The sequence below is a fragment of the Drosophila miranda genome, chromosome 3 (genome assembly GCF_003369915.1).
Source record: "Drosophila miranda strain MSH22 chromosome 3, D.miranda_PacBio2.1, whole genome shotgun sequence".
Taxonomy (NCBI): Eukaryota; Metazoa; Arthropoda; class Insecta; order Diptera; family Drosophilidae; genus Drosophila; species Drosophila miranda.
The window spans coordinates 7,293,515-7,316,854 of record NC_046676.1 but is presented as its reverse complement, the minus strand read 5'-3'; the positions used below and the strand labels follow the sequence as shown (position 1 = coordinate 7,316,854).

Below are 23,340 nucleotides of genomic sequence, written 5' to 3'. Positions count from 1 at the left end.
CAATTTTGTTTACAAGACATAGTCCTGAGTTACTTACTCAACAGAGTACCCTCGAGTCCGGTTAGCCATGCCAGCAGCTCCTCAATGTTGTCGTCCAGATCCTTGAGCGACTGCAGGTGCAGGCCCAGCTTCGACTCACGGTTGATGGCCCATTGGCGGACCTCCTCCCAGCGCTGCTGAATGATCGACAGCCAGTTCTTGATGATGGGAATGGCGTCCGGATAGGCCTTGCCAATGATGTCCTCGGCATACTCGAACGTCTCTGTCTTCTCGCTTTCGCGCACGCGCAGATCCTTCATGAACTCGATGTGAATGTCCATCATCTCGCGCGACACCTTCTCATCGTCTGGGGCATTCTTGGCGTAGCGCAGCTTGTGCTCGGCGTGATCCAGCCAGTCGAACAGAGCCTGGACACGGGCATTCAGCTTCTCAGCATCGACCAGGGCCACCTCGAGACGCTCGCCGCGTTTGCCGACAGCACTCTTGACCTCCTCCCAAATGGACTGCAGCTCATCCAGCTGGCGTCCCACCTCGGGATTGTTTCCCGATCGCTCCAGATCGCGTCCGGTCTTTAGCACGCCCTGCATCTGAGCGGCCCGCTTCTGCAGATCCTGCTCGATGTGCTTATGGTGCTCGCACAGTCCTTGGACCGTCTCTAGGTCGCCGTGGACGGGTCCGTTCTCATTCAGGCGACTCTTGGCCTTCTTCAGCCACTCGAAGAGTTCGCCCAAAGCATCACTGAACTGGCCCGATAGCAGGAGGGCCTCCTCCAACTTGCGCTGGCGTTCGATGCTCTTGGACCAGACACGGGTCCACTGCTCCTTGAGCTCAAGCAGCATCTTGTCCAGCACAGGGCGGTCGCCCTTGGGCGCCCGCTCCATGAGGTTCTTGCCAGTGCGCATGGTGCCGTCGTAGACCGTCTGCTTGGCAGCCAGCTGGCGATGGGTCTCCTTCAGCTTAGCGATGTACTTCTTGATCTTTTGCGGCTCCTTCGAGGCAGTAGCCTCCTCGATGATCTGGTCTAGGACCTGCTCGGTCTCCTGCAGATACTGCATCATGCCACTCCAGGCATCGTTGAACTCACGTGCCTCCTTGTAGCCATGATCCAGAGCCCTGGTGCGCTCCGCTGCCTTGCTGACAACGCGCTCCCAGCGATGCTGCACGGAAACAAGCAGATTCTTGATAAGGATCACGTCCTGCTTTTGGCTGAAGTACTTGAGATGTGTGCCCTTCTTGTCCAGCAGCAGCATGGCCTCGCGGTGTGTGCTCACGTCCTTCTGCAACACCTTGTGCTCCTCCATCTGAGCCTGGATGGTCTCCAGAACGCGCGAGACGGCATCGGCATTCGATAGCTGCTTTTCGGCTTGGGTCAGCCACTCAACGAACGCCTGCAGGGTATCGTGGAACTCTGTGGCTTCCTTGAGGGCAATCTCCAGCTTGATCTTCTTGTCGGATGCCCTCGAGACGACGGCATCCCAGCGCTGCTTCAGCGTGCGCAGCGTGTGCTGCAGATTGCTGGAGGAGACCTTCATCTGGTTCTGGCGCTTGATGTACTCCTGGCCCTGGGCCTGGATCGTCTCCACCTTGGGCCTGTTTTCATCCAGCTCGTTGTACACCTCCATGAAGCGCTCCAGTTGCTCTGTGGCCGTCTCTGGGAGGCCGCCCACAGGCTTGCTGGCTCCAATCACGGCATCCACATCGCCCAGCCATCCCAGGATGTCCTGGACCTCGGATATGTAGCCGTGCGCCTCTCGCAGGGCCTCCTCCAGCTCATGCTGGCGGTCGCTGGCCTTCTGCAGGAGCTGCTTCCATTCGTTGTTCAGCTTGCGCAGCTTCTCCTGTGTAGTCGACGCCTCGACGGAACCCTTCTCCGTCTCGATGAGCTGCCGGCCAGCATCGTTCAGCGTATCCACTGAGTTCTGGTGCGCCTGTATATCGTTGGCCAGCACCTTCAGCTTGGCCAACTCAACCTCGAGCAGTTGTGGGTCCCCGGGTATCTGTAAAGGATTCAACCAAAGGTTACACCTACTTCTGGCTAGGATTCGACCCGAGCTTTAGCGCTTACCGGCTTCAACTGATCCAAAGTGCCGTCTGTCCTGTCGATCCAGACCAGCAGCTCGTTGAGAGCGTGCTGGAATTGACCCAAGTGGAGGAGGGCGTGCTCCAGTTGCTTCTGTCTGTCGACCATGCCGCGCAGCAGAGACTCCCAGCGACGATTGACCACCGACAGGGGCTCCCGAATAGATGCCGCTTGCTCGGGTGAAGTGCGTTCCGTCAGTTCTACAGCTTGTCTGCAAGGAAGCATTCGGCGTGGGATTAGAAACGGCATCCCGGTACATAGATGTGCAAACATTTTCAGAAAAAGCAAGCGAAGCAATACAAATGCATGGCGCAAGTGTTTTGGGCAAACAATTCATGCAATTCTTGTACAAGTAGAGTACTTTGGGTGCATACTCGGGTAAGCAAAGACGCACGTGCCGCGACACCACAATACCCGGTACTCAATCCAGTATATATATGTATAATCTTATGATCTATGCAACTTTTAAAATATATTCCTATCCTCTTTCCAACTAATGACAAATATTCGAAGTGCTTTCATACCGCATATTCCGCTACATATCTCTCTCTTTTCTTTTCTCTCTGTTTCCATCAACGAATTACCATTCGACCGTATACATCGCTCACTCCGCCGTCCACAAGAAAGTGTGTATGAGAGAGAGAGAGGGTGTGGAAGGGTTGTCAGCCCCGAGAAAGCCTGGCTATAATAATGATTCGGTCTATGATTCTGCGTTTTCCTTATGTTACAAATTGTGGGTGCTACAGATGTAGATATCAGAGGAGTCTGCACCCAACATTTGGTGGCTATAGTTTTTAGACTCTGTGAACTAGTCATCAAGACGGACAGACGGCTATTGCTGCTGATCAAGAATACATATAGATATGGACTTGATGGGACTCTTCTCGCTGTCACTTACACCTTTACGAATCGAACAAACCCCCACAATATTTGAGTACCGGGTATAAAATCAAATGCGTTCAGTTCACGCCTTCAGTTGGTTTACTCCATCGAGCGTGCACTGTGTAAATCTGTGGCAATCGAAAAACATGCTCGGCTCAGCTTAAATGAACCAAAGACCAAAGATCTCAGTTGATCCAGTGATCAGGTATCAGATATCAGGCACTTAACAATACACATAACGTGAACAACGAACGAACGAACGCACTAACGAGATTTTGATTGAGATTTCTTGCCTTTCTAGACCTCTGCCAATTCACACGATGATAGATACGACACCAGGGCGATAAAATATTAGATTTGGAAACAGCATTGAATTGATTCGAAGGCCTTACCTGTTTAATGCTTCTACTTCAACCATATGCGGATCGACTTCATCCTTGAACGACTTGAGTTGTTCAATCTGGCGCTTGACGGCATCAATGTCGGAGCCCACGGGTCCCAGATGGCCAAACTTGTCCTCGGCCTTGGTGAGGAACTTGAGCAGGTTCTGGAGCGTCTCGTGGAACTCCATGGCCTTCTCCATGGCATCGATGAGGTTCTCCTCGCGCTTTGCGTACAGAGCCGTGATGTTGTCCCAGGCATTGTCCAGGTCCTCGATGTGCTTCTTCACCTCGGGCTTGTCGGGCTCGCCGCACATGTTCATCAGGTTGCTACCGTGACGGCGCACCTGCTCGACCTCGGGCTTGGTCTGGTCAATCTCATGGCGGATCTCCTGCAGGGCCACCTGCTGCTTCTTGATGTCCTGTGGCTGGGCTGCCGGCGGCTCCTGGCAGGAGAGCGTCTCTTCCAGATCCTTGAGGGTCTTCATCACGCTGTTGAGCTGCTTCCAGAAGGGCTCGGCCACGCTCAGGATATCATCCAGCGAGCTGCCGCGCTTCTTCGTGGCCTTCTGCACATCGTTCCACAGGTTGTTGAGCTTCTCCAGCTTCGCCTTGATGTCGCGCACAGCCGGATCGGCCTTGTTGCCCGCTTTGGCAATGACATCGTTGGCCGCCCGCTGCACAGCGCTGAATGCATCCTGCCTCTTGTCCAGGTCATCCATAAGGGCGTCGTTGTCCTCGATCTGCTCGCGTATCTTCTGGGGCAGAGCCGAGAGGGGATCCAGCTGGTTCACCTGATCCACTGTATTGGCCAGGGCACGCAGCATTCCCTCCAGCTTGTCCGAGAACTGACTGGACTCCTGCAGAGCACTCTCCAGCGCCTGCTGGCGCTCGCGGAGCTCCAGACGGAGGGCAGCATAGCGCGCGTTGTCCGTGTCGAGGATCTCGTTGATCTTCGAGCCGTCCTCGTCGGCAACCAGGGCGCCCAGTGCCTCGCCCGTCTTGTTCAGCTTGTCCAGGAGTGGCTTGTGCTCCGCAATGGACTGCAGCAGACGCTCGTTCTTGTCCTGCTGCAAGGTGATCTGGTCGGGACGCAGAGCGGGCATGCTCAGGCGTGAGATCTGCTGCTCCATGTCATCCAGCCAGGTCGTCAGACCTTGATGCGAGTCGGCAAAGTGCTCCGAAAGGGGCAGGGCTTGCTCCAGGATGCCCAGACGCTCGCTGCACAGCTGGGCCACTGTGTCGACGATCTCCTTGAGATCATCTAGCTTCTCGCGCAGCGTGGCCGTGTTCTCGCTCTGCGGCGACTCTCGCAGCACCTTCTTGGAGGCAGCGGTCACGTCTCGCACGCGTCCCTTCTGACTGGATATGTCGTCGTTGATCGAGCGATGCTCTTGCAGCTGGGCACGCACCAGCTTTGGCTCCATGGCCGGATGGTCGGCCTCGCGCAGTGTGGTGTCCATCTCGCGGAACCACTCGAGCAACTCGTCGATGTCGCCGGTCACCTCCTTGGCCCGTTGGTTGCTCAAATGCAGCCGCTCGGCCTTGCGCTGGATCTGCTCCACGATGGAGTCGAAGCGACGGTTGTCGCGCGTCACAATACTCTCGATGGTCGCTGCCCCCTCGCCGGGGGACAGTTGTCCCAGCTGCGGACCCACCTGGTTGATGGTGTCCAGAATGGGGCGCATATCGGCCAGTTCACCCTCCAGTCGCAGGACGTCCGCCTGACGGGGCTCGCTAGGAGCCAGCGCCGTCTCGGCCGTCTGCATCCACTCCACCAGACGGGTGTGTGCCTCGTGGAACTGCTGGACCAGCGGCAGGGCATTCTGGGCGCTCTTCAGCAGATCCCCACCGCGATTGGTCAGATCGCCGTAGCGGCGCTGCAGCGAGTCGAGCTTATCCTTCAGCTGGATGGCCTCGTCGTTGGATATGTGCTTCATCAGCTCGGCGCCGGTTTCCACGGTGGCCTCCACATTCGAGGCGTGACCGGCAATGTTCTCGTTAAGCTCCAGCAGATGGTCCATCTGCTCCAGCAGCTTCTCGGCGTACACGGGCACGGACTTGAAGCGCTTCAGCTCGTTCTCCATGCTCTCCATCCAGGCTACAAGATCCTGGTAGCTGAGGACCAGGTGACGCAGTCCCTGTCGGGACTCGGCGAGCAGGGCGCCGATGTTATCGCTAGCGTCGACCAGACCGGTATATCGCTCGGTCACGCCTCGCACCTTCTCGCCCAGATTGACGGCCTCCTCGTCGCTAACGAGATGCATCAGCTGGGCGGCCACATCGGCCAGGTCGGTGAAATCGGGCTTCTTGCCGAGAATCTCGTCGTGGAGACGGTCGTGCTCGCGAATCCTCTGCTGGATCTTCTCCTCGTCGGTGGGTATCAATTCCATCGACTTGACGGCGCGCTCTGTGCCGTCCAGCCACACTTCGAGGGGACTGATCTTGTCGTGGAATCTCTTGGCCACCTCCATGGCTTCCTCCAGGTCCTGTTCGCGCTGCTCGGCTCCGTCGGTGAGGGCATCGAAGCGCTTCATCAGATCGTTCAGCTGCTTTTCAATGGAGGCCCGTTCGGAGGGCTCGCAGTGATTGGCCACTTCCTGGCCGAGATTGGCCAGAGAGCCCATGGAATTCTGGCGATCGAGGAGCATCTTCTTCAGGAACTTTTGCTCCTGCAGCTGGGCCTTGACCACCTTGTAGTCGGAGCTGGGCGGCTTCTGGTTGGCTACCATCTCCTCGGTGTCGCTCAGCCACTTGGAGAGGCCGGCGAGGGCCTCCTGGAACTTGCCCGATTGGAGCAGGGCCACGTCCAACCGACGATCGCGCTCGTTCATGCGCTCCTTCAGGTCATTCCAGCGGTCGTTCAACTTCTCCAGATCCTTCTCGATCGTGCTGGTCGAGACCCCGGTGCCGGCAGACCGCACCAGATCCCGTCCGGCCACATTGACCTTGTCGACATTGATGGCCAGCGGCTCCACCTTTCGCTCCCTGAACTGGCGGAAGTCCTCCTGCTGGCGACGTATCTGGTCCAGTTCGGAGCCCACGGGCTTCATGCGTTTGAACTCCTCGCTCACGTCCTGGATGTCGTCGAGGGTCTGCGACTGGTTGTCGTAGAACTCGCGCAGGGCCTTAAGCGTGGCCTGCAGGTTTTCCTCGTGATCTCTCACTCGGTTGTCCAAGCGACCCAGAGTCTTGCGCAGCGTGGAGATTTGCTCGCGCGTTTGAGTGGTGTCTGCGGCAAAGCCAGCGTCCACCAGAACATCAGCGGCACGCTCAGCATCTTCGAGGCGACCCACCAGGCGGTCCAGCCTGTTCTGGATCTTGCCAACATCGTCCAGCTGCTGCTGCACGATCTTGATTTCGCGTGCGGGCGGCGACAGCTTCTCGATCTCCGTCTCCAGGTCATTCAGATCGATGCCCAGGCTCTTCATTTGCTCATTGAACTGGGACACGGCTGTGGCAGCCGACTGCAGTTCGCCGCAGCGATCATCCAGGCGTCCCTGTAGCTCGGACAGGCGATCGGCCAGACCGTCCACTTCGTTGGTCAGATGATCGGCATCGCCGCCGGCAGCTCTGGCCTCGGCGCTTATGTCCTTGGCCAGAGCCTTGAGCGACTGCAGGGGCTTGCTCAGGTTTGTCAACTCCTCGCGTATGGCCTTGACGCGCTCCAGCAGTTTGGGATCCTTGGCAGCTCCACCCAAAGCATCGTGGGCGGCGAGGCGATCCTCGCAGCGGCCCAGCGAATGATCCAGATTGCGCAGCTCATCATTGAAGTCGCCCAGGCGACGCGAGCAGTTCTCAATCTCGTGCGCACGGGCAATGAGGTCGTTGTTGAGGCGCTCCCAGCGATCGCGGATGTCCTGCAGCTCGGCCTTGATGGGCTCCTTGTCGATGTCGCAGCTGGTAAGGAAGGTCTCGCCCAGACCCTTGGTGTTCTCGAACTCCCCGGAGTGCTTCCACACTTCGTTGCGGAAGGTCTGCAGGTCGCGCAGTCGCGTCTCCAGCTTCGCCTTGGACAGCACGCCGGGCGTCAGGTCGGACAACTTGTCCTCTGCGGTGCGCAGCCAGGCGAGGAATGTCTCCGAGGTCTGCGAGTACTTCTTGCAGTGCTCCATGCAGGTCTGCAGTCGCGTGTGCCGGTCGACGGCCTCGCGACGCAGCTTCTCCCACTGCTGTTGGATGCGCTCCAGGTCGCGCTTGACGCTGCGATCCTGCTGGCGGTCAGACAGATCCTTGCCCTTGTTGATCAGCATGATCACCTCGTGCTCGCGGGCCATCACCTCGCGGTAGATGGGCTCATGGGTGTCGATCTGGTGCTGCAGCGTCGGCTTGTGGGCGGACACCAGCAGACGATCGCTCAGATTCGAGAGCTCGCCCGAAAGCCAGCCGAGGGTCTTGGAGCAGTTCTCGGCAAAGTGACGGCCATCGCGTAGTGAGGCCTCTGTCTCGGCCTTCTTGGTATCCAGCTTCTTCTGGAGCGCCAGGTACTGCTTCTCCAGGGCGGCCACGCGGCTGTTGACATCAGCCCGCGAAGCAGGATCCCCGAGAATGTTGCACAGTGTGGCCGCGGACTGTTCCACGTCGGCCAGGAGAGGACGTTGGCCCTCCAGTTGTCGCTCCAGGTTCTCGATTTTGCGCAGATTCTCCTGGTGATCGCCATCCAGGGGCAGAGTGTCCAGGCTGTCGCTGATGTTCTGCAGGGCCTCGCGCAGCCGATTGACGGCCGCATCGAATTCCTTGGAACTGTCGGCGGCGCCGCCCAGGCTGTTGGCGCGATCGTCGAGCTTGCCCACCAGATCCTCCCACTTGCCGATTATGTCCTTCAGCTTGATCTCGACGGCCTGGGCATCGGGTGTGCCGGCCAAATGGTCGACCACATCGTGTCCCAGCTCCTGCAAGTGCTTCAGTTGAGGCTGCTGGGTGCGGAATTCCTCGCGGAGGACTTGGACCTGCTGCACCTGGCTCTGAACCATGCGGGGGTCCGAGGAGATGGGTCCCAGGACCGTCAGCATGCGCTCCTTGCTGTCCAGCCAGCCCTTCAGGTTGCCGTGGGTGTCGAGGAAGTCGCGCAGCTTCTCGGCGAAGGCGATGCGGTTCTTGCAGATGTCGTTGAGATTCTTCCACTTCTCCTGGATGCCATCGTTCTCGAGGCGCAGCTGCTCGGCGCCAGGGACGTCCGATTTGCGTCGCAGGATATCCTTGACCTGGGCCTTGGTGGTGTCTAGCAGGCTCTGCTTCTCGTACATGTCCTCGAGGATCTTGCGCGCCTGCTTGATGCAGCGCTCGGCCTCCTCCTTGTTGGAGACCGACTCCTTGGGCAATTGGCGCTGAATGCGCTCCAGGAACTGTGCAAGACCCTTGAGGTTCTCGTACTGCTTGCGCAGCTCCTCGCTCAGGTTGTCCAGCTCGTGCTGGCGGTCGTTGAGCCGCACGCCAATGAGCCCGTAGCGATTGTTGATCTCGCTCAGCTGCTGCTGCACCGGAGACAGCTCGGACAGCTGGAAGCCGTCCTGAGAGGATCTGCGGCTACCGAATCCACTGGAACCAGTCGATAGTGGCGACAGAATGCCTCCCTTGGTGGGGCTGGGGCTTCTGGCGTTCTGCTCCGCTCCAGACATGCGTCGCAACGGACTCGTCCGCTTGATCGGGCTGTACGTGGAACGCTTGCGCGCGGGGCTCTCGGGCCGAATCAAAGCGTCGTACTGCGCTCCCACATCGTTGATCTTGTCAATGGTGGGAGCGTAGTCACGATAGTCCTTGCATATGGGCTTCAGTTCGTCGTGCTGCTGCCGTATGCGGTCCAGGTCAATGGCCACCGGCGGCAGTCCGTTGACGCGTGCCTCCGTGCTGGCCAGCCAGGAGAGCACCTGGTCCTTGAGTCCCTCGTAGGCCAGCTGCTGTTCGGCCTTCTGCTTGGACAGCTTTGCCCGCTCATCGATGCTGATGTTGATGTTGCGCCACTGCGACTCCAGAGCCTTGATGCGATCCCGCAGGCCTCCGGTGTCGGTGACATCGCGCAGACTAATCAGATCCTTGCCCTGGCGAACACATTCCTCGTACTGGGGCGCCAGTTGATCCTTGTCGCGCGACAGTTCGTGCATACGGCGGGCCAGCTCCTCGGTGGACAGCAGACTGGTCTCGCGACTGTCCAGTGCCTCCTGCAAGCTGCCCATGCGCTGCTCCACGGTGCTGATCTCGTCCAGATACCGGCTGAGGCGGATGTAGACATCATCCAGGAACTCGCCCCGCTTGTTGACCTTTTCGTAGAGCTTCTCAAACTTGCCTGTGACGTCGTTCAGATTGGCCTCCACCTTCTTGGCGATGCGCGCATTCGAGGCGCTGGCCAGCAAATGTTTGGCCGAGATCTGGACGCTGTCGATGCTGGCTTGGTGCGACTGCAGATCGGCTAGCAGAACCTTGTGTTCGCGTATTTGCTCCTGGAGGCGCTCCTTGATGAGCGAGGCGGGACGCAAGTTGAGCTTGTACTTGTCCTCGGCCTGGCTGACCCAACCTCCCAGACTATCCAGGGCGTCCTGCACGCCCTGCGACTGCACGAGCGTCTTGTCGAGATTCTTGCAGTGCTCGCCCAGGTTGTCCAGCAGCTGCTGGTAACCGTTCTTCAGGTCGGCGATTGGCAGCTCCAGCTGGTTGATCTCCATGGGGCTGAGCTGGCCGCCGAGGCTGCGCAGCAGGTTGTCGAGTGCCTGCTGTGCGTTGTCCACCAGGCGGCCGCTCGAGAGGAGCTCGTTATGCAGGGCCTTGGCCTCGATCATCTGATCCTGGACGGCCTTGGGATCGCCGGCAATCGGCTCGGAGATGAGGCGGGACACGCGCGGATGCACGCTCCTCAGCCACTCGCTGGCCTTGTCCAGCGCATCCTGATACTCCCGTTGGCGTCCGCCCAGTCCGGATACGCGATCCTGCAGGGCATTCACGCGGTTCAGCAGATCCTTGTACTGGGCCGAGACCAGCGACACCTCCTGCCGGATGGGGCTCTCGGCACTGGCCAGCGGCTCGACATGGGGCAGCCTCTCCGGCAGCGAAGTGCGAAAATCATTGAGTATCCCAAGGAACTCCTTGCTCTCGTCCACAAACTTCTGCGCGGCCATGGTGATGAAGCGCAGATCGGCCTGGTGGCCAATCACATCGCTGACAAACTCGCGGATGGAGTCTGCCTGGGATCCGAGTCGTGTCAGATCCGACAGCGAGCGCTCCTTGTCCTCGAGGGTGCGTCGGGCCATTTGCAGCCAGTCGGAGAACACGTCCAGTTCGCTGCGCAGCTTCGTGAGCTCATCGCGTCCCGCCTCCAGGCGGCGCAGCAGACGCACGGTGCGATCGTTGACACGATCCACGCGTGAGCGCAGCTCCCGTCCGGAGTTCTCCAAAGTGGTCACCTCTGGGGCGGAGAGGACATCGCCGCCAGTGAGCACAATCTGCCTGATTTGCTCCAAGCAAGTGGCCACGGGTCGTTGCTGGGACTCGATCTCGTCCTTGATTTGCTGTGAAACAATCATAAATCCGATTAAGAAAGGATAAAGGATGTTTTCCTTCGGGATGCACTCACCTTGAGGGCATTGATCTGGTTGCGTAGCTCATCGATTTTCTCGCGAGGTCCTCCAACACTTGAGATTTTCTGTTCCACGGTGGTTACCCACTTGAGCAGATCGTTGACATTCTCCTCGCACATGTTGAACTTTTCGAATACTGCTTGCTGTATAGAGATATAAGGTACATGGCGGTTGGGAGGTAGAAAGATCATTAGAATATTGATAGAAATAATGTTTCAAATTCTTAGCTCGATTTACGGGACGCTATTTATTGGTTGGGGGTTCATTGATAGATATATAGATATGTATGTATATATATAAGTCGATAGATAAATGGAACACAAAATATATATAAAACACAAACATGAAAGCTGGAAGAATAATTTTGTTTTCTTTTTTTGGGAGCAGCCGAAAAGCAAAAGAGTCTTGGGGCAAAAGCGGTTTTAAAAAGCGTTAAACATAAACCATAAAATAATAATAATAATATAATAATAAAGACGCACAAACACCAAAGTTTACTAATACTACTACTTCTACTACTACTAGGAACAAGCACTAGTTGGGGAGGGGGGCTACTTTTAGTAGGCACTAACTACAGTTTAATGGTTTTGGTTTTTGGTTTTTAGATTGGTTTTGTTTGTATTTTTGTAGGTTTTCGGTTAGGGTTAATTTTGGTTTTTGCTTTATTTTCAAATAAAAAACTGAAAACGAAATAATATATAAAAAAATATATATGTATGTATGCTGAAAAATAGGTAGAAAAGTTGGCATTTAAACAAAATCAATGGATAAATAATTACTAAATTCTGGGATAGTTGGGGGCGTAGCTAAAGAACATTACCCCGTCCCAAAACAAAGAGAAAAAGATAGCAACTAAACACTCAGATTAGACTGTAATCCCAGACTAGGTGGAAGGGTAGCCACAGTCTGATCTGATTAGGGACCTACATGAAATATAAAGATACTCCCTAGGATAAAAATGGGGGATAGTAGAGCATAGAATATAGAAAAAGACGAGAGTATGGCAATGGGCAAACACATTTTAATAAAAAGATGCCGAATAGCTCTTTCCATTCTAGAGCTGCATTCTAGCAAAGACCATACAATAACCAAGATGTTGCATGGCGGGTCTCTCACCGCGCTCAGTCGATCCCAAGAATCCAATAACGAAATACAAAGTTTTTGGCGTGGCGCACAAAGCGTCGAACGAAAATTGAAATGGCATTTGTCGTTAATGCAATATCTTGGTATTTTATAGTCTTTGCTTGCAGAACTTTTAATCTTCGTCGTTACTCATCTTATTATTACATTGTCTATGGATATGGTATGGATATGGTTATGGCTATGGCTATGGGTACGGGATGGATTTGTGTGCGAGAGTTTGAGTGAAGAAAGTTGAATGCTAGTGTTATAGACAAGTTGATAGAATAGAGCAGTATATATATATATAGAGAGAGTATTGAATATTGATTGATTGATTGATTGAGTATGTTGTCTTATTGCCGACGTCATTTATGTTTGGAGGAGTATGAGACGACGCATTTCTTTCGCCCAAAAGTACGATTTATGGATGTATCTGATCTGTGGATGGTATGTGATCTGCTGACATTTTATTCTGTGACCTGTGGCTGCTTAAGGCGTGAGAGCACAGCTCAGCGAAAAATACGATATATGTACGAGTATCGAGTATCGAGTATAGAACATAAAACTGAATGCCATGCGCTGCAATATAAGAGATTTGCAAAATAATATATAATAATAAATATGATTTGCACAACAAAGAAACTGTTCGAATGTTCAGTTGAAAGAAGCTTTCTCACATCTCTGTGGGTTAGTCTGATGAGGTATAGATTTAGATAGAGACAGCGCGCTGATCAAAATATATGTATCTTAATAAAATCAATACAGTTTGTATTCGTAAAGTATACCAAAAAAAACATGCCACGAACAAAGCTTTAGATTTAGATTTAGAGTGAATTTTGCTGGTTCTGTAATTTCCGGGATCTCGATAGATCGGATTGTGATGGGAAATTGATTGGAAAATCATACGATTGACTGGACTTGGACTTACCCTCTGTTCAGCTGGCAGCAGCAGACCCTTCTCGGCAGCCCTGACCAGATCGATGTTCTGCTTGGGCTCTTGGGCATCGCTGATGGTCAGGCGGCCCGCGGTGGCATCGATCAGGCCGCTGCTAATGGCAGCCGCCAGTGGCAGGATGACCCCAGAGCTGGGATCTCGCACCACTGTCGAGGAGGGATCCACCAGACCCGAGGCAATGGCCTCGGCCAGCGTGAATTTCTTGCGTCGAATGATGTCGGGATGCATTTGGAAGGGATCGACCAGGCAGCCGTTCGTGGGATTGTACAGGTTGAAGGTGATGGCCTCTAGCAGACCGAACGACCGCTTGGGTGTGCAGATCAAGCCGCTCTCGTAGGCCTCCTGCAGGGTGCACAGCTTGGAGGTCTGTGTATTCAGCACATTGGCCTTGTTGGCATCCATGAGGCCCTTGCGGAAGGCCTCTGGCAGGCGCACTAGCTTCGCCTTGGCCAGATCCTTGACCAGGGCCGAATCGGGATCCACAATACCCGCACTGGCGGCCTCCTTGAGCGTGTATACCCTGGGCGTCTCGATGACAGTCAGTGAATCGTTTGCGCTGTCATCGCTGTTGCTGCTACTGGTGGTAGATCCTCCGGCTGGCACATAGCTCAGCATTCCGGTTGCCAAATCCAGGCTCTTGGACTCGGCCGCCTGGTCAAAGGTGACCGGCTCGCGTACATACACGATCAACGTGGGATCGAAGGCAAAGTAGAGGGCCTTGGGATCGACGAGCGTTCGCTTGGTGGTGTCGACGAGACCGCGCTCCTGGGCCACCGCGTACGGCAGGAATTTAAAGCTATCAAAATCGCGGACGAGCGCAGTCTTGGGATCGATTATATTGTACCGAATGGCCTCCTCGAGAGACATTTCGCGCGGCTTGCTGATAACAACGCTCACGGGCGTCTGGCCCAATAGTTCGACGCTGTCCTGACGACGGACAACCTCACTGCGGTCGGTGAGGGGACGAACAATGGTCACGAGTATACCGCGCGCGAATGCCACATCGTAGTTGTAGGCGGACTTCGATTTGGGGTCAAAAACCCGACCCTTGGACACATCGATGTCCCCGTTTTCGATGGCTTCGGTTAGAGGTAGCTCTTTGCCGGTGAGCTGGTTTTTGAACACAGTGCTCGCGGGATCTATAAACCCAGCATGGATGGCCTCGATGAGGTCGAGATATTCCCCCGTTGTGGGATCGCAGAATTTCCCCGTTTCGGGGCGATACAGCTGCTGGCGGAGCACTAGCTCGAGGCTCAGCAGACGACGGTTAGAAACGATGAGCCCCCGTGCCCGAGCTGTCTGCAAATCGAGCTCTTCGGAGCTGCCGAGATTATAGCAACCCCTCGAGTCGTCGATCAGCTGCTCCTTGATGGCATTGGCCAACCGCAGATACTTGCCGGTCGCGTGGTTCTTGACCAGGCTGGATGACAGGCTGACCACATCCTCCACGCAGGCCTCGTTCAGGTTCAGTTTGCGCCCGGTTACCGGATGCCGAACCTTACGGGTGGCCACGTCGTAGAAGCCCATGGACAGCAGTTCGTACAGCCCAAAGCCGGCGTTCTCAATGTCCACGATCAGGCCCAGGCTGAGAGCCTCCCCCAGAGGCACAAAATTATTGCTTTCCGGCTCCCTAAAGACCCCCTCCCTGCGGTTTATGATGCCCATCCGGCAGGTCTCGCTCAGGCTGTACAGCTGCTCTGTCTGTTCGTCAAAGTAGCACGGCAGATGGGGATTGATAACAAAACTGCGCATGCTCTCGAGCAGCGTGATCTGACGACCACTGCGGGGATCGCTCAGCTTGCCTGTTTTGTCGTCGAAGAGTCCCTGGTGTATGGCCCGCTGTAGACTGATGGGGGCATTTACGTCCATCAGAATGCCAATGTCGAAGGCGTGCTTGAGGGTCATGGTCTGGTTGTTGTACAGCAGCTTGGCGTTCTTAGCATCGATGATGCCCGCATCCTTGGCATGCGTCAGGTTGAGCTGCTTGTACAGACCGGTCTTGAAGTCTCTGATCTGGACACTGTGCTCGTCCAGCAGATTGGTGTCGAGGGCCTCGGCAAAGTTCAGTTTTTCGCCGGACTTCGGGTCCACAAAGTGGCCGTCCACCTCGTCATAGACATTCTTCACGACGGCCTCAATGAGACGCAGCGGCTTCTTGGCCTCCACCAGGACACCCCTATCGAAGGCCTCCTTGAAGTCGATGGCATTGTCCTCGGTATCCCTCACGGTGCCCTGCTGGCTATCCACGATCCCCCGCTCAGCGGCCAATCCAAAGGGAATGATCTGTCCGGCGACGTTGACGACCGTCGAATCGGGATCGAGTATACCCCTACGAATGGCACGTTCGGTTGTGAGCTTCTCCCTCGTGATGGTGTTGCTGAACTGGCCCGTCTTCGGGTCGTAGAGACCTCGGTAGACGGCGTCGGGGAGGCTGCGCTTGCGCTTGGCCGGAATGAGGATGCGATTCTCGAGGGCTTCGTGGAGTGACAGCTTGGTGGAGGCATACGGATTGATCACATAGCCTCCAATGGGATCCAGATAGCCCTTGGCTATGGCCTCGGTTATCGAAATAATCGACTCGGTCTTGGGATCGAGCAGCACCAGCTCATCGGGATTGATGAGCTTCTGGGCAATGGCGGACTTGAGGTCCACCTGCTTGTTGTCGTCGTCGATTGTGAAGGTGGCTGTCAAAGGATCGTAGAGACCACGCAGCAGGCAATCGACAAGCGACAGCGGCTTCTTGGTGCTGATCAGATAGCCCTTGACGAAGGCCTCGTCGAGGCTCATGTGAGGGGAGCTGAGGGTGCCGCGCACCGTGTCCAGTAGCCCCACCCTGGCTGCCTCCCTGCCCGCCACTATCCGGTCATGCTCGGCATCCTTGACCAGCGTCGTCTCCAGCTCCACAAAGCCCATCTCAATGGCCTGCTGCAGGAGTATCTCCTCGCCAGTGACGGGATTCAGCACCTTGCCGGTGCTAGGCGTGTAGTATTCCCGCTGCAGCACTTCCGGCAGGCTCCACGTCACGTTGTCTGTCTTGAGCAGATGCTGTTCGAGGCCCAGGTCGAAGGGCACGAGCGTGTTGTTCTTGTTGTCCTTGATCTGACCGGTGGCCGGCAGCACTAGATCATCCTCTATGGCACAGTCCAGCTTCAGCTCCTTCTGGGTGACTGTGTCCACGATCAGAGAGATCTTTGGATCTACCAAACCTATTTCGATGGATTTTTGCACATCTACCTGGTTCTGACTCTCCGAGTCGAAGAGCTTGCCCGTCTCCGGGTCGTACAGACCCTTGCGGACGGCCGCTTCCAAGGAGATGGGCTTTCGTGCGCCGGGCACAAGGAAGCCCAGCTGGAAGGCCTCCTCCATGGGGATCTCCTTGAGGGTCTGGATGTCTATCACCGTGCCCGACTGCATGTCGACCACCCCCAACTCGATTGCCATACGCAGGGGGATTACCTCGCCGCTAACTGGGTCGCGCACCGATATCGACTGGATGTCCAGCTTGCCACTGTTGATGGCCTCAACAATGGAGCAAGCCCGACCATCGTCCAGCACCACCTGGCCCGTCTCCGTGTCAATTGCCACGTTCTCGATGCCCGCGGGCCGCTGCTCCTCGGGATTTGAGCGGATGATCCACTGGCGGGCAATGCACTCGAAGAAGGGGATCTTCTTTCCTGTCTTCGGGTCGACCATGTGGCCAGTGTGCCTGTCCAGCAGTGGCCGCTCCAGAGCCGCCGTCAAAGTCTCATACTTCCCCGTGCTGAAGTTCTTTACCAATATGCACTCGGGATTGAAGATGTTCATGTCAAACACCAGACTCTGGAAGGATATCTTCTGGCCCGTTAAGGGATCGATGAAGTACTGATTCTCGGGATCGTAAATGTTCAGTTCACTCAGCCTTTCGGCCGTCAGTTCGGTGTCCACGTCCACGAGGTAGGATATTTGCTGCAGCACAATCAGTTTCTCATCAATGATCTGCACCTCGTCCAGCGGACTCAGCTGCTCTTCCCGCAGCAGCGTGGCCACTGTCTCCGTTTGCTGCTCCCCGTCCACGATCACCTGGCACTCGTCGGGACTGATTAATTTCTGGGAAATGGCATCCCCAATGGCCAGTGTCTTGGGCACATCCCGTTTAAGGCTTGTCTCCGCTGATGATTGAGTTGATGGTTCTTCTACAACATCGCGGGACTCATCATAGGGAGTACTCTCCGTCGAAGTCAAAGTGGAAGTGGTTGTCACTGTAGTCACTGTGGTTGTGGTGCTGCTCAAACTCTCGATCTCCTGGGGTTCTGTGGCCAGGGGTTCCTTCCCTGATCGGGATTGGGTGGATTCTGTGGTCAGTGCATCGACCAATGCCTTTCCAGCCAGCACAGGTGCGCCCACAATGGCCAGAGCTCCCAATTTGGCTGCATCCTTAACATTCTGAAGGATATTGCTGCCGCTAACTGGCTTCTTTTCGCTCTCAATGAAATCGACAACTGTTTGATGCTTATCCGTAGCCGTCGGAAGCTGAACAATTTGCTCTAGATCTCCCGGCTTTTGAGGTTTGTTCTCTTCACCGGTTGAGATAATGTTCGTGGTCACGGTTTCGGTTGTGTTTAGGAGTACCTCTTCCACAGGCTTCTCTTTGACAGTTTCTGTTACGACGACAATCTCCTCCTTCGGCAATGGCTCCTGCTGTTCCTCGCTGGTTGTTGTTGTTGTGGTAATCGTTGTCGTGGTTACTGTGGATTCCGTGATCGTTGGCTCTTCAACAGTTACAACTCTTTCTTCCACCACTACGCTGCTTGGTTGTTCAGGGACAATCACAGCAGATTCTTCCACAATTTCATTGGGTTTATCTACTTTAGTTGTCTCTGGGACGGATGGCTCTACCTCTTGTGCTTCCACAATCTTTTCTCGCTCCACAGTCACTTCTTTCTCAATTGTTGGTTGCTCTTCGACTGTTCTTACTGTGGTCGTAACAGTGGTCGTCACAGTTTGGGAGCTTGAAATGGGCTGCTCCTGAATTTCAGTTATGCTTTCGGTTACCTTCGTCTCAACTTCAGTGCGCGGTTCTGCGAAGGGAGCCAAAGGAGCTGTGAAAGGAGGCTCGAGATCGGGTAGCACTTCTTTTGCAGCGGTCCTCGGTTTGGGCTCTGGCTTTTCAGATGGCTGTGGACTAGGTTCCTTTGTAGGTTCGGGAGTTGGTTGCTTCTTCTCTGGCTCGGGAGTTGGTTGCTTCTTCTCTGGCTCGGGAGTTGTTTCTTTTTGGTTACCCTCTGGAGTTGGTTCTTTCTGTGTAAATTCTGGAGTGGCTTTCTTTTGATCTGTCTCGGCTACTGGCTGTGGCTTCTCAGTCAATTTCTCGGGAATTGCGTCCTTTGTTTCTGGATCAGAGTCCTTTGTTGTTACTGTGGTGACCGTTTCAGTTACTTTGATAAACTCCTCTGCCTTTGGCTCTTCCAAACTCTTTGCTTTGTCCGTCACTGGTTCCTCCTCCTTCTGGACAGTCTCCACTTCTTCCACCACAGCTGTCTCCGGTTCACTGGTGGTTTCCGTGGCGGTCTTTGAGGTAGTTATGGTTGTGACGGTTGTAGTAGTCAGTGTGCTTGTGGTTTCGACAGCAGAATCGGATGAAGGAACCTCCACTTGGGGCAGCTCCTTTGGCTTCTGCTCATGCTGCTGCTGCTGCTGCTGCTGCTGCTGCTGCTCATTGGCTATGAAATTGGCAGTTGTGGTACTGATAAATGTCTCCGTTTCATTCAGAAGTTTATCTACGTCACTTGGCACTGGCTGGGGCTGCTTTCGCTCCTGTTCAATGAAGCTGTCTTGAGGTTGTTCTGGCTTATCTTTATTGGAATTTTTGGCATCCTCCGCGGGAGACTTCACAGATTTGATGAGACTCTTAACGCCGCTTACAATGGCGCCTCCCGCAAGGACGGGGGCTGCAATAACTCCCAGGGCACCAAGCTTGGCGGCATCCTTGACATTCTGCAGGGTTTTGGATGGTTCCTTTGTGTTTGTCTGGGGTGCTGGCACTTCTTTTGTGGACTTTGTGGTACTGACCACTTGCATCTCTTGCTTGTGACTGTCGGAGCCGACGACAACGGTCTGTGTGCGCTCCTCCACGACCTCCACCGTCCGCTGGTCTCCGCTGCTGCTGCTGGTGTCCTCGCCTACGGCTGCCTGTGTCTCGCGTGTTGTTAACTCCTCGCGCAGGATGCCCTGCTCCTTGGCCTCCTCCAGGCTGCACAACTCGCCCGTGTTCACGTTCTGCACCTCGTTGTTCGAGACGAGTACATAGCCCTGCATCAGTTCAATGGTCTTGGTGGTAACCGTGTGCACGGCTCGCACTGTCTCCATGATCTCGGTCTTCGCAATGGGCCGCTGGGTGACGACAAAGTCGGAGAGATGCTTCACCACGAGTTCACCGTTTTCCAGTGCCTGGCGCAGGGACAGACGCTCCCCAGTGGCGGGCACAGTCATCGTGTGGCCTGCCACATCGATGAGGCCTCGCTCCAGGGCAGCCACCACTTCGATAGCTTGTGGCTTCGGTGCGTATGGTATGGACATGATATAGTTCTCCTCGATAGCTTTCTTGAGGGGCACTGGATTCACCCCGGCCACAGGGAACAGCACCACACCCTTTGTGGGCTCCACTAGACTCCGTTCCACGGCCACGGGGAATATCATGCCCACGGGCGGGATTTCCACCCTCCACTTCTGCTGATCGTAGCCGGCATCGAAGAGCTTCGCTTCGATGGCTTCGGTTAGGTTCAGGCGCTTGTTCTTGTAGCTGAATGTGGACTCATCCGCGTTTATTATACCCTTCTCGATGGCCTCCTCCAGGGTGCACTTTTCGGGCTTTTGCAGTCTCGATTGTGGGTCCAGCACTTCGCAGACAATCGCCTCTTGTATGCTGAGGGGATAGCCGCTCTCCGGGTGCACAATCGTCTGATTTTTCGAATCGATGAGACCCTGCGAGGCCAGCCTGGGCACGGACAGGCTCTTAGCCAGCGGCATAAGTATGTGATTGGTCTGCTCCGGGTCGATGATCTTCTGTTCAACAGCTTGTCGGAGATTCAGCACTCGGTTGCTCTGCGGATCGATGATTTGGCCACGTCGGCCATCGATCAGACCTGTGTTTAGGGCCTCGCTGATGTTGACTACCTCCCCCTGTGGGCTGGTAAAGTTCTTGGTGTCCTCGATTATACGGCACGTCTCCTCGTCAATGATGTTCTTGCGCATGGCATCCCTCGGCTTGAGTATGATCTTGCGCATTTTCTGCAGCACTACCACTTTGTCCTTCTCCTCGTGCACTGGCGATGGTTGGCTGTCAAAGGAGCGTTGATCCCTTGAGACAATACCCCGCTCGTAGGCCACCTCCACGGGTATCTGCTCGCCCGTGCGCGGATCTGTGACAAAGCGCACGGTTCGCAGGGCTCCCTCGGCGGCCACCAGTGGGGCACCGACCACGCTGAGGAGTCCCAGCCTGGTGGCGGTTATCAAATCCACGGGTTGGCCTTCTGCATTGAGTATAGTGGCCGTACGCGGATCGTAGATGGAGCGTGCAATCGCCTCGGTTACAGAAATCTCCTGCCTGGTGGTGGGATCGACAATCCTGATCAGCTGCTCATCGACCAGCCCCAAACGGGCCGCATCAAAGATGTTCTCCGTCTCCCCGGTCTGTGTGAAGATCACCAGAGCTGTGGATGGATCGTAGATGGCCCCAGGAGCAATTTGCAAGGGCTCGGGGGAGGCCAGCTCCCGCTGGCAGGTTTTGACCTCCAGAAACTTGGGAGGAGCATCCTTCAGAGGAGTGGACACCTCCAGCACATCCGGCATGTTGTTGACCCTCGTTATGCGCAGGATCGTCTTTTGATTCGATCCGCGCGTGGCAGGAACCGTCTCCAATATGATCTTGCCCTCGTCTATGGCACTGCGCATGCCAAGGACCTGCTGCCGACTGTTCGTGTAGTTTCCATAACTGTCCAGGATCTTCCGCTCGAAGGCGGACTTCACAGAGAGCTTGTCGCTGGGTATGCTGGGATCCAGCACAGAGACCGACAGATTGTTGATGATCTGCTTGTCGATGCACTCCTCAAAGCTGACCAGGCGATCGGTGCCCTGGACATGGAACACACCAGTATCGGGATTGAACAGCCGCTGCTCGATGGCATCCTTGAGGCGCCATCCTCCAGGCGGCAGCTCCATTATCTGTCGCTCCGTTACGTTCTGCTCCTGCTGCATGTGGCTGCTGCTGCTCACCAGCTCTTGGGAGATGGGTATTTCCACGGATTTCTCCACGTACTTGGTGTGCGTTTGCTGGGTGTTCAGCTTGATGGGCTCTGCCTCGGGCAGGATCTGTTTGGTGACAATGGTGATGGTAGACTTGGTCTTCTTGCGGTTCGTTATCTCCGGCACTGTCTGATTGCTGTCGGGCACCAGCAGGCCGAAGTTGAGGGCCTGCTGCACCGAGTAGATATTCCCTGTCTTGGGGTCCTTGAACAGCTGTCTGTCCTCGTCGATGAAGCCCTGGCGCACTGCCTCCGTGAAAGTTAGCAGCACACTTTCGCCTACGGCTACTCCGACTCCTGGCTCCTGGGAACCCGCCCGAATCGTCACATACCGATTGATTGTCCGCGTCACCGTCTCCGTGGTCAGAGTTATGTTGAGCAGACTGCTCAGCAGGAGAGCCCCCTCGGGGGTAATGAACTTCCGCTCGATGGCGGTGTCCAAAGGCACTGTCTCCACCCCGTCCCCCGTCTTTGGGTCCAACAGGTAGCCCGTCTTCGGGTCGATCAGATTGTGATAGACCAGATCAAAGACGCTCAGCTCCTGGCCGCTGGCGTTGTGTACGCCAATCCCACGATTGAACATCTCGTAGACCTCCTGACGGACGAGACCCTCACCTACGGCCACCTCGAGTGGCACGCCCAGGCTTTCCTTGTCCTTCTCCCTACCTGCTGTCTCTAAGGCAAAGCCCGTGCTCTTGCGCCGCAGCAAATCGCGCGAGAGGGCCACATTAAAGCTAACATAGTCGTTGCTGCGCAGGTCCTTGAACCCGTCTATATCAAATATCGAACGCTGGGCCACCGAGCTGATTAGGCCGCGTTCCACGGCATCGGGAATGGCGATGAGCTCGCCGGTCATAAAGTCGCGGTACTTGACCTCCGCGGGCAGGACAATGCCATCCGCGATGGCCTCCTGCAGTGTGACCAGCTCACCCTTTCGCTTGGTGATGCACTTCAGTTGATTCCCGTCGAGCACACCGACCTCGATGGCCTGCATGATGCTTAGTTTTTCGCGGCGCATCGGACTCGTTATCTTACCTGTCTGCCGGTCGAGCAGGTTCAGGTCGCAGATGTCCTTCAGCGTGTACGGTTTCACGATCAGCTGCCGGCTGCGCGCCTCGGAGAAGGTGAGCTTCTCCTTGGTCACCTCGTTCACGTACCGACCCGTCTTCGCGTTCAGCACGCCCGACTGCAGGGCTTCCTGTAGTGTGATCTTGACGTCCCGCTTCGCGTCCACCACTTCGCGCACGCTCGCATCGATTAGCTGATTGGCAATGGCCGAGTCCAGCCGGAACTTGTCGCCGGAGTTGCGGTCCGCTATCCAGCCGGCGGCATCGACCAGCCCGTGGGCAATGGCATCGCTGAGGCAGAGCGCATTCGACTTGATTGTCACCGACTCGTGCCGGATGAGGTAGCCGCGCTCGTAGGCCTCCGCCAGGCTGATGGTCTGCCCCGACTTGACCCGGTACAGGCCTGTCTTGGTGTCCACACTCCCCGCGGAAATGGCGTCGGCAATATTACGGGGATTCTCGGGCGATCCCGCCGCCTCCGTCGTTACTACGCTGTTTACCTTGATGCGCTTCTCGGCCGTCTCGTAGCCGGACTCAGCCTCGCTGATCTCGCGCTGTATCACCTCGAGCAGCGACAGCTCCCTTCCGCTGGGATCGCGTCCTGCTCCAGGCTGAAGCAGCTGCCTGGCCAGCTGCGAATCGATCAGTCCCTGTTCGGCGGCCTGTTCCAGGGTTATCCTACGATCGCCCACCAGCATCTCGCCGGTGCGCACATCCAGGATCCGCAGCTGAATGGCCTCCCCAATGGTTAGAATACGGCCCGTGCGGGGGTCGCGTATACCGGCAATATCCAACACGGAGTTGCCGCCTGGGAACTGCTGGGAACGCTTCAGCGTACGGATCTCATTGAACTGGATCTGCGTTCCAATTGGGGAGGCATTCGCCAACTCCTGACTAGCGGCATCCAAGTTGTCGCTGCTGTAGATGCTCTTCGAGGAGCTTTTCGTTGTCTTCGTTGAGCTGAATCTGAGTCGGAGACAGGGAGAGCAATTAGCAGGGATTGGTTT

At 55.8% G+C, this 23,340-nt stretch overlaps 1 protein-coding gene across 42 annotated transcripts in view; it reads right to left on the bottom strand.

The window, feature by feature from the left end:
• Positions 1-23,340, bottom strand: part of LOC108158501 (dystonin) — an 86,249-nt gene that overhangs the window by 7,584 nt on the left and 55,325 nt on the right. For 15 of the 42 annotated variants that reach the window (XR_001775252.2, XM_017290829.2, XM_017290831.2 and 12 more), the window contains 6 exons: positions 12,961-23,299; positions 10,907-11,053; positions 3,355-10,841; positions 3,256-3,267; positions 2,066-2,291; positions 38-1,997 (listed from right to left, as the gene is read on the bottom strand). Coding sequence is in view for 41 of the 42 variants with exons in the window: in XM_017290829.2 (XP_017146318.1) it covers positions 38-1,997; positions 2,066-2,291; positions 3,256-3,267; positions 3,355-10,841; positions 10,907-11,053; positions 12,961-23,299 (20,171 nt within the window). In the remaining variant the exon portion in view is untranslated. The remainder of the gene's footprint in view (positions 1-37; positions 1,998-2,065; positions 2,292-3,255; positions 3,268-3,354; positions 10,842-10,906; positions 11,054-12,960; positions 23,300-23,340) is intronic. The other 27 variants (XM_017290850.2, XM_017290846.2, XM_017290849.2 and 24 more) reach the window with 5 other exon arrangements.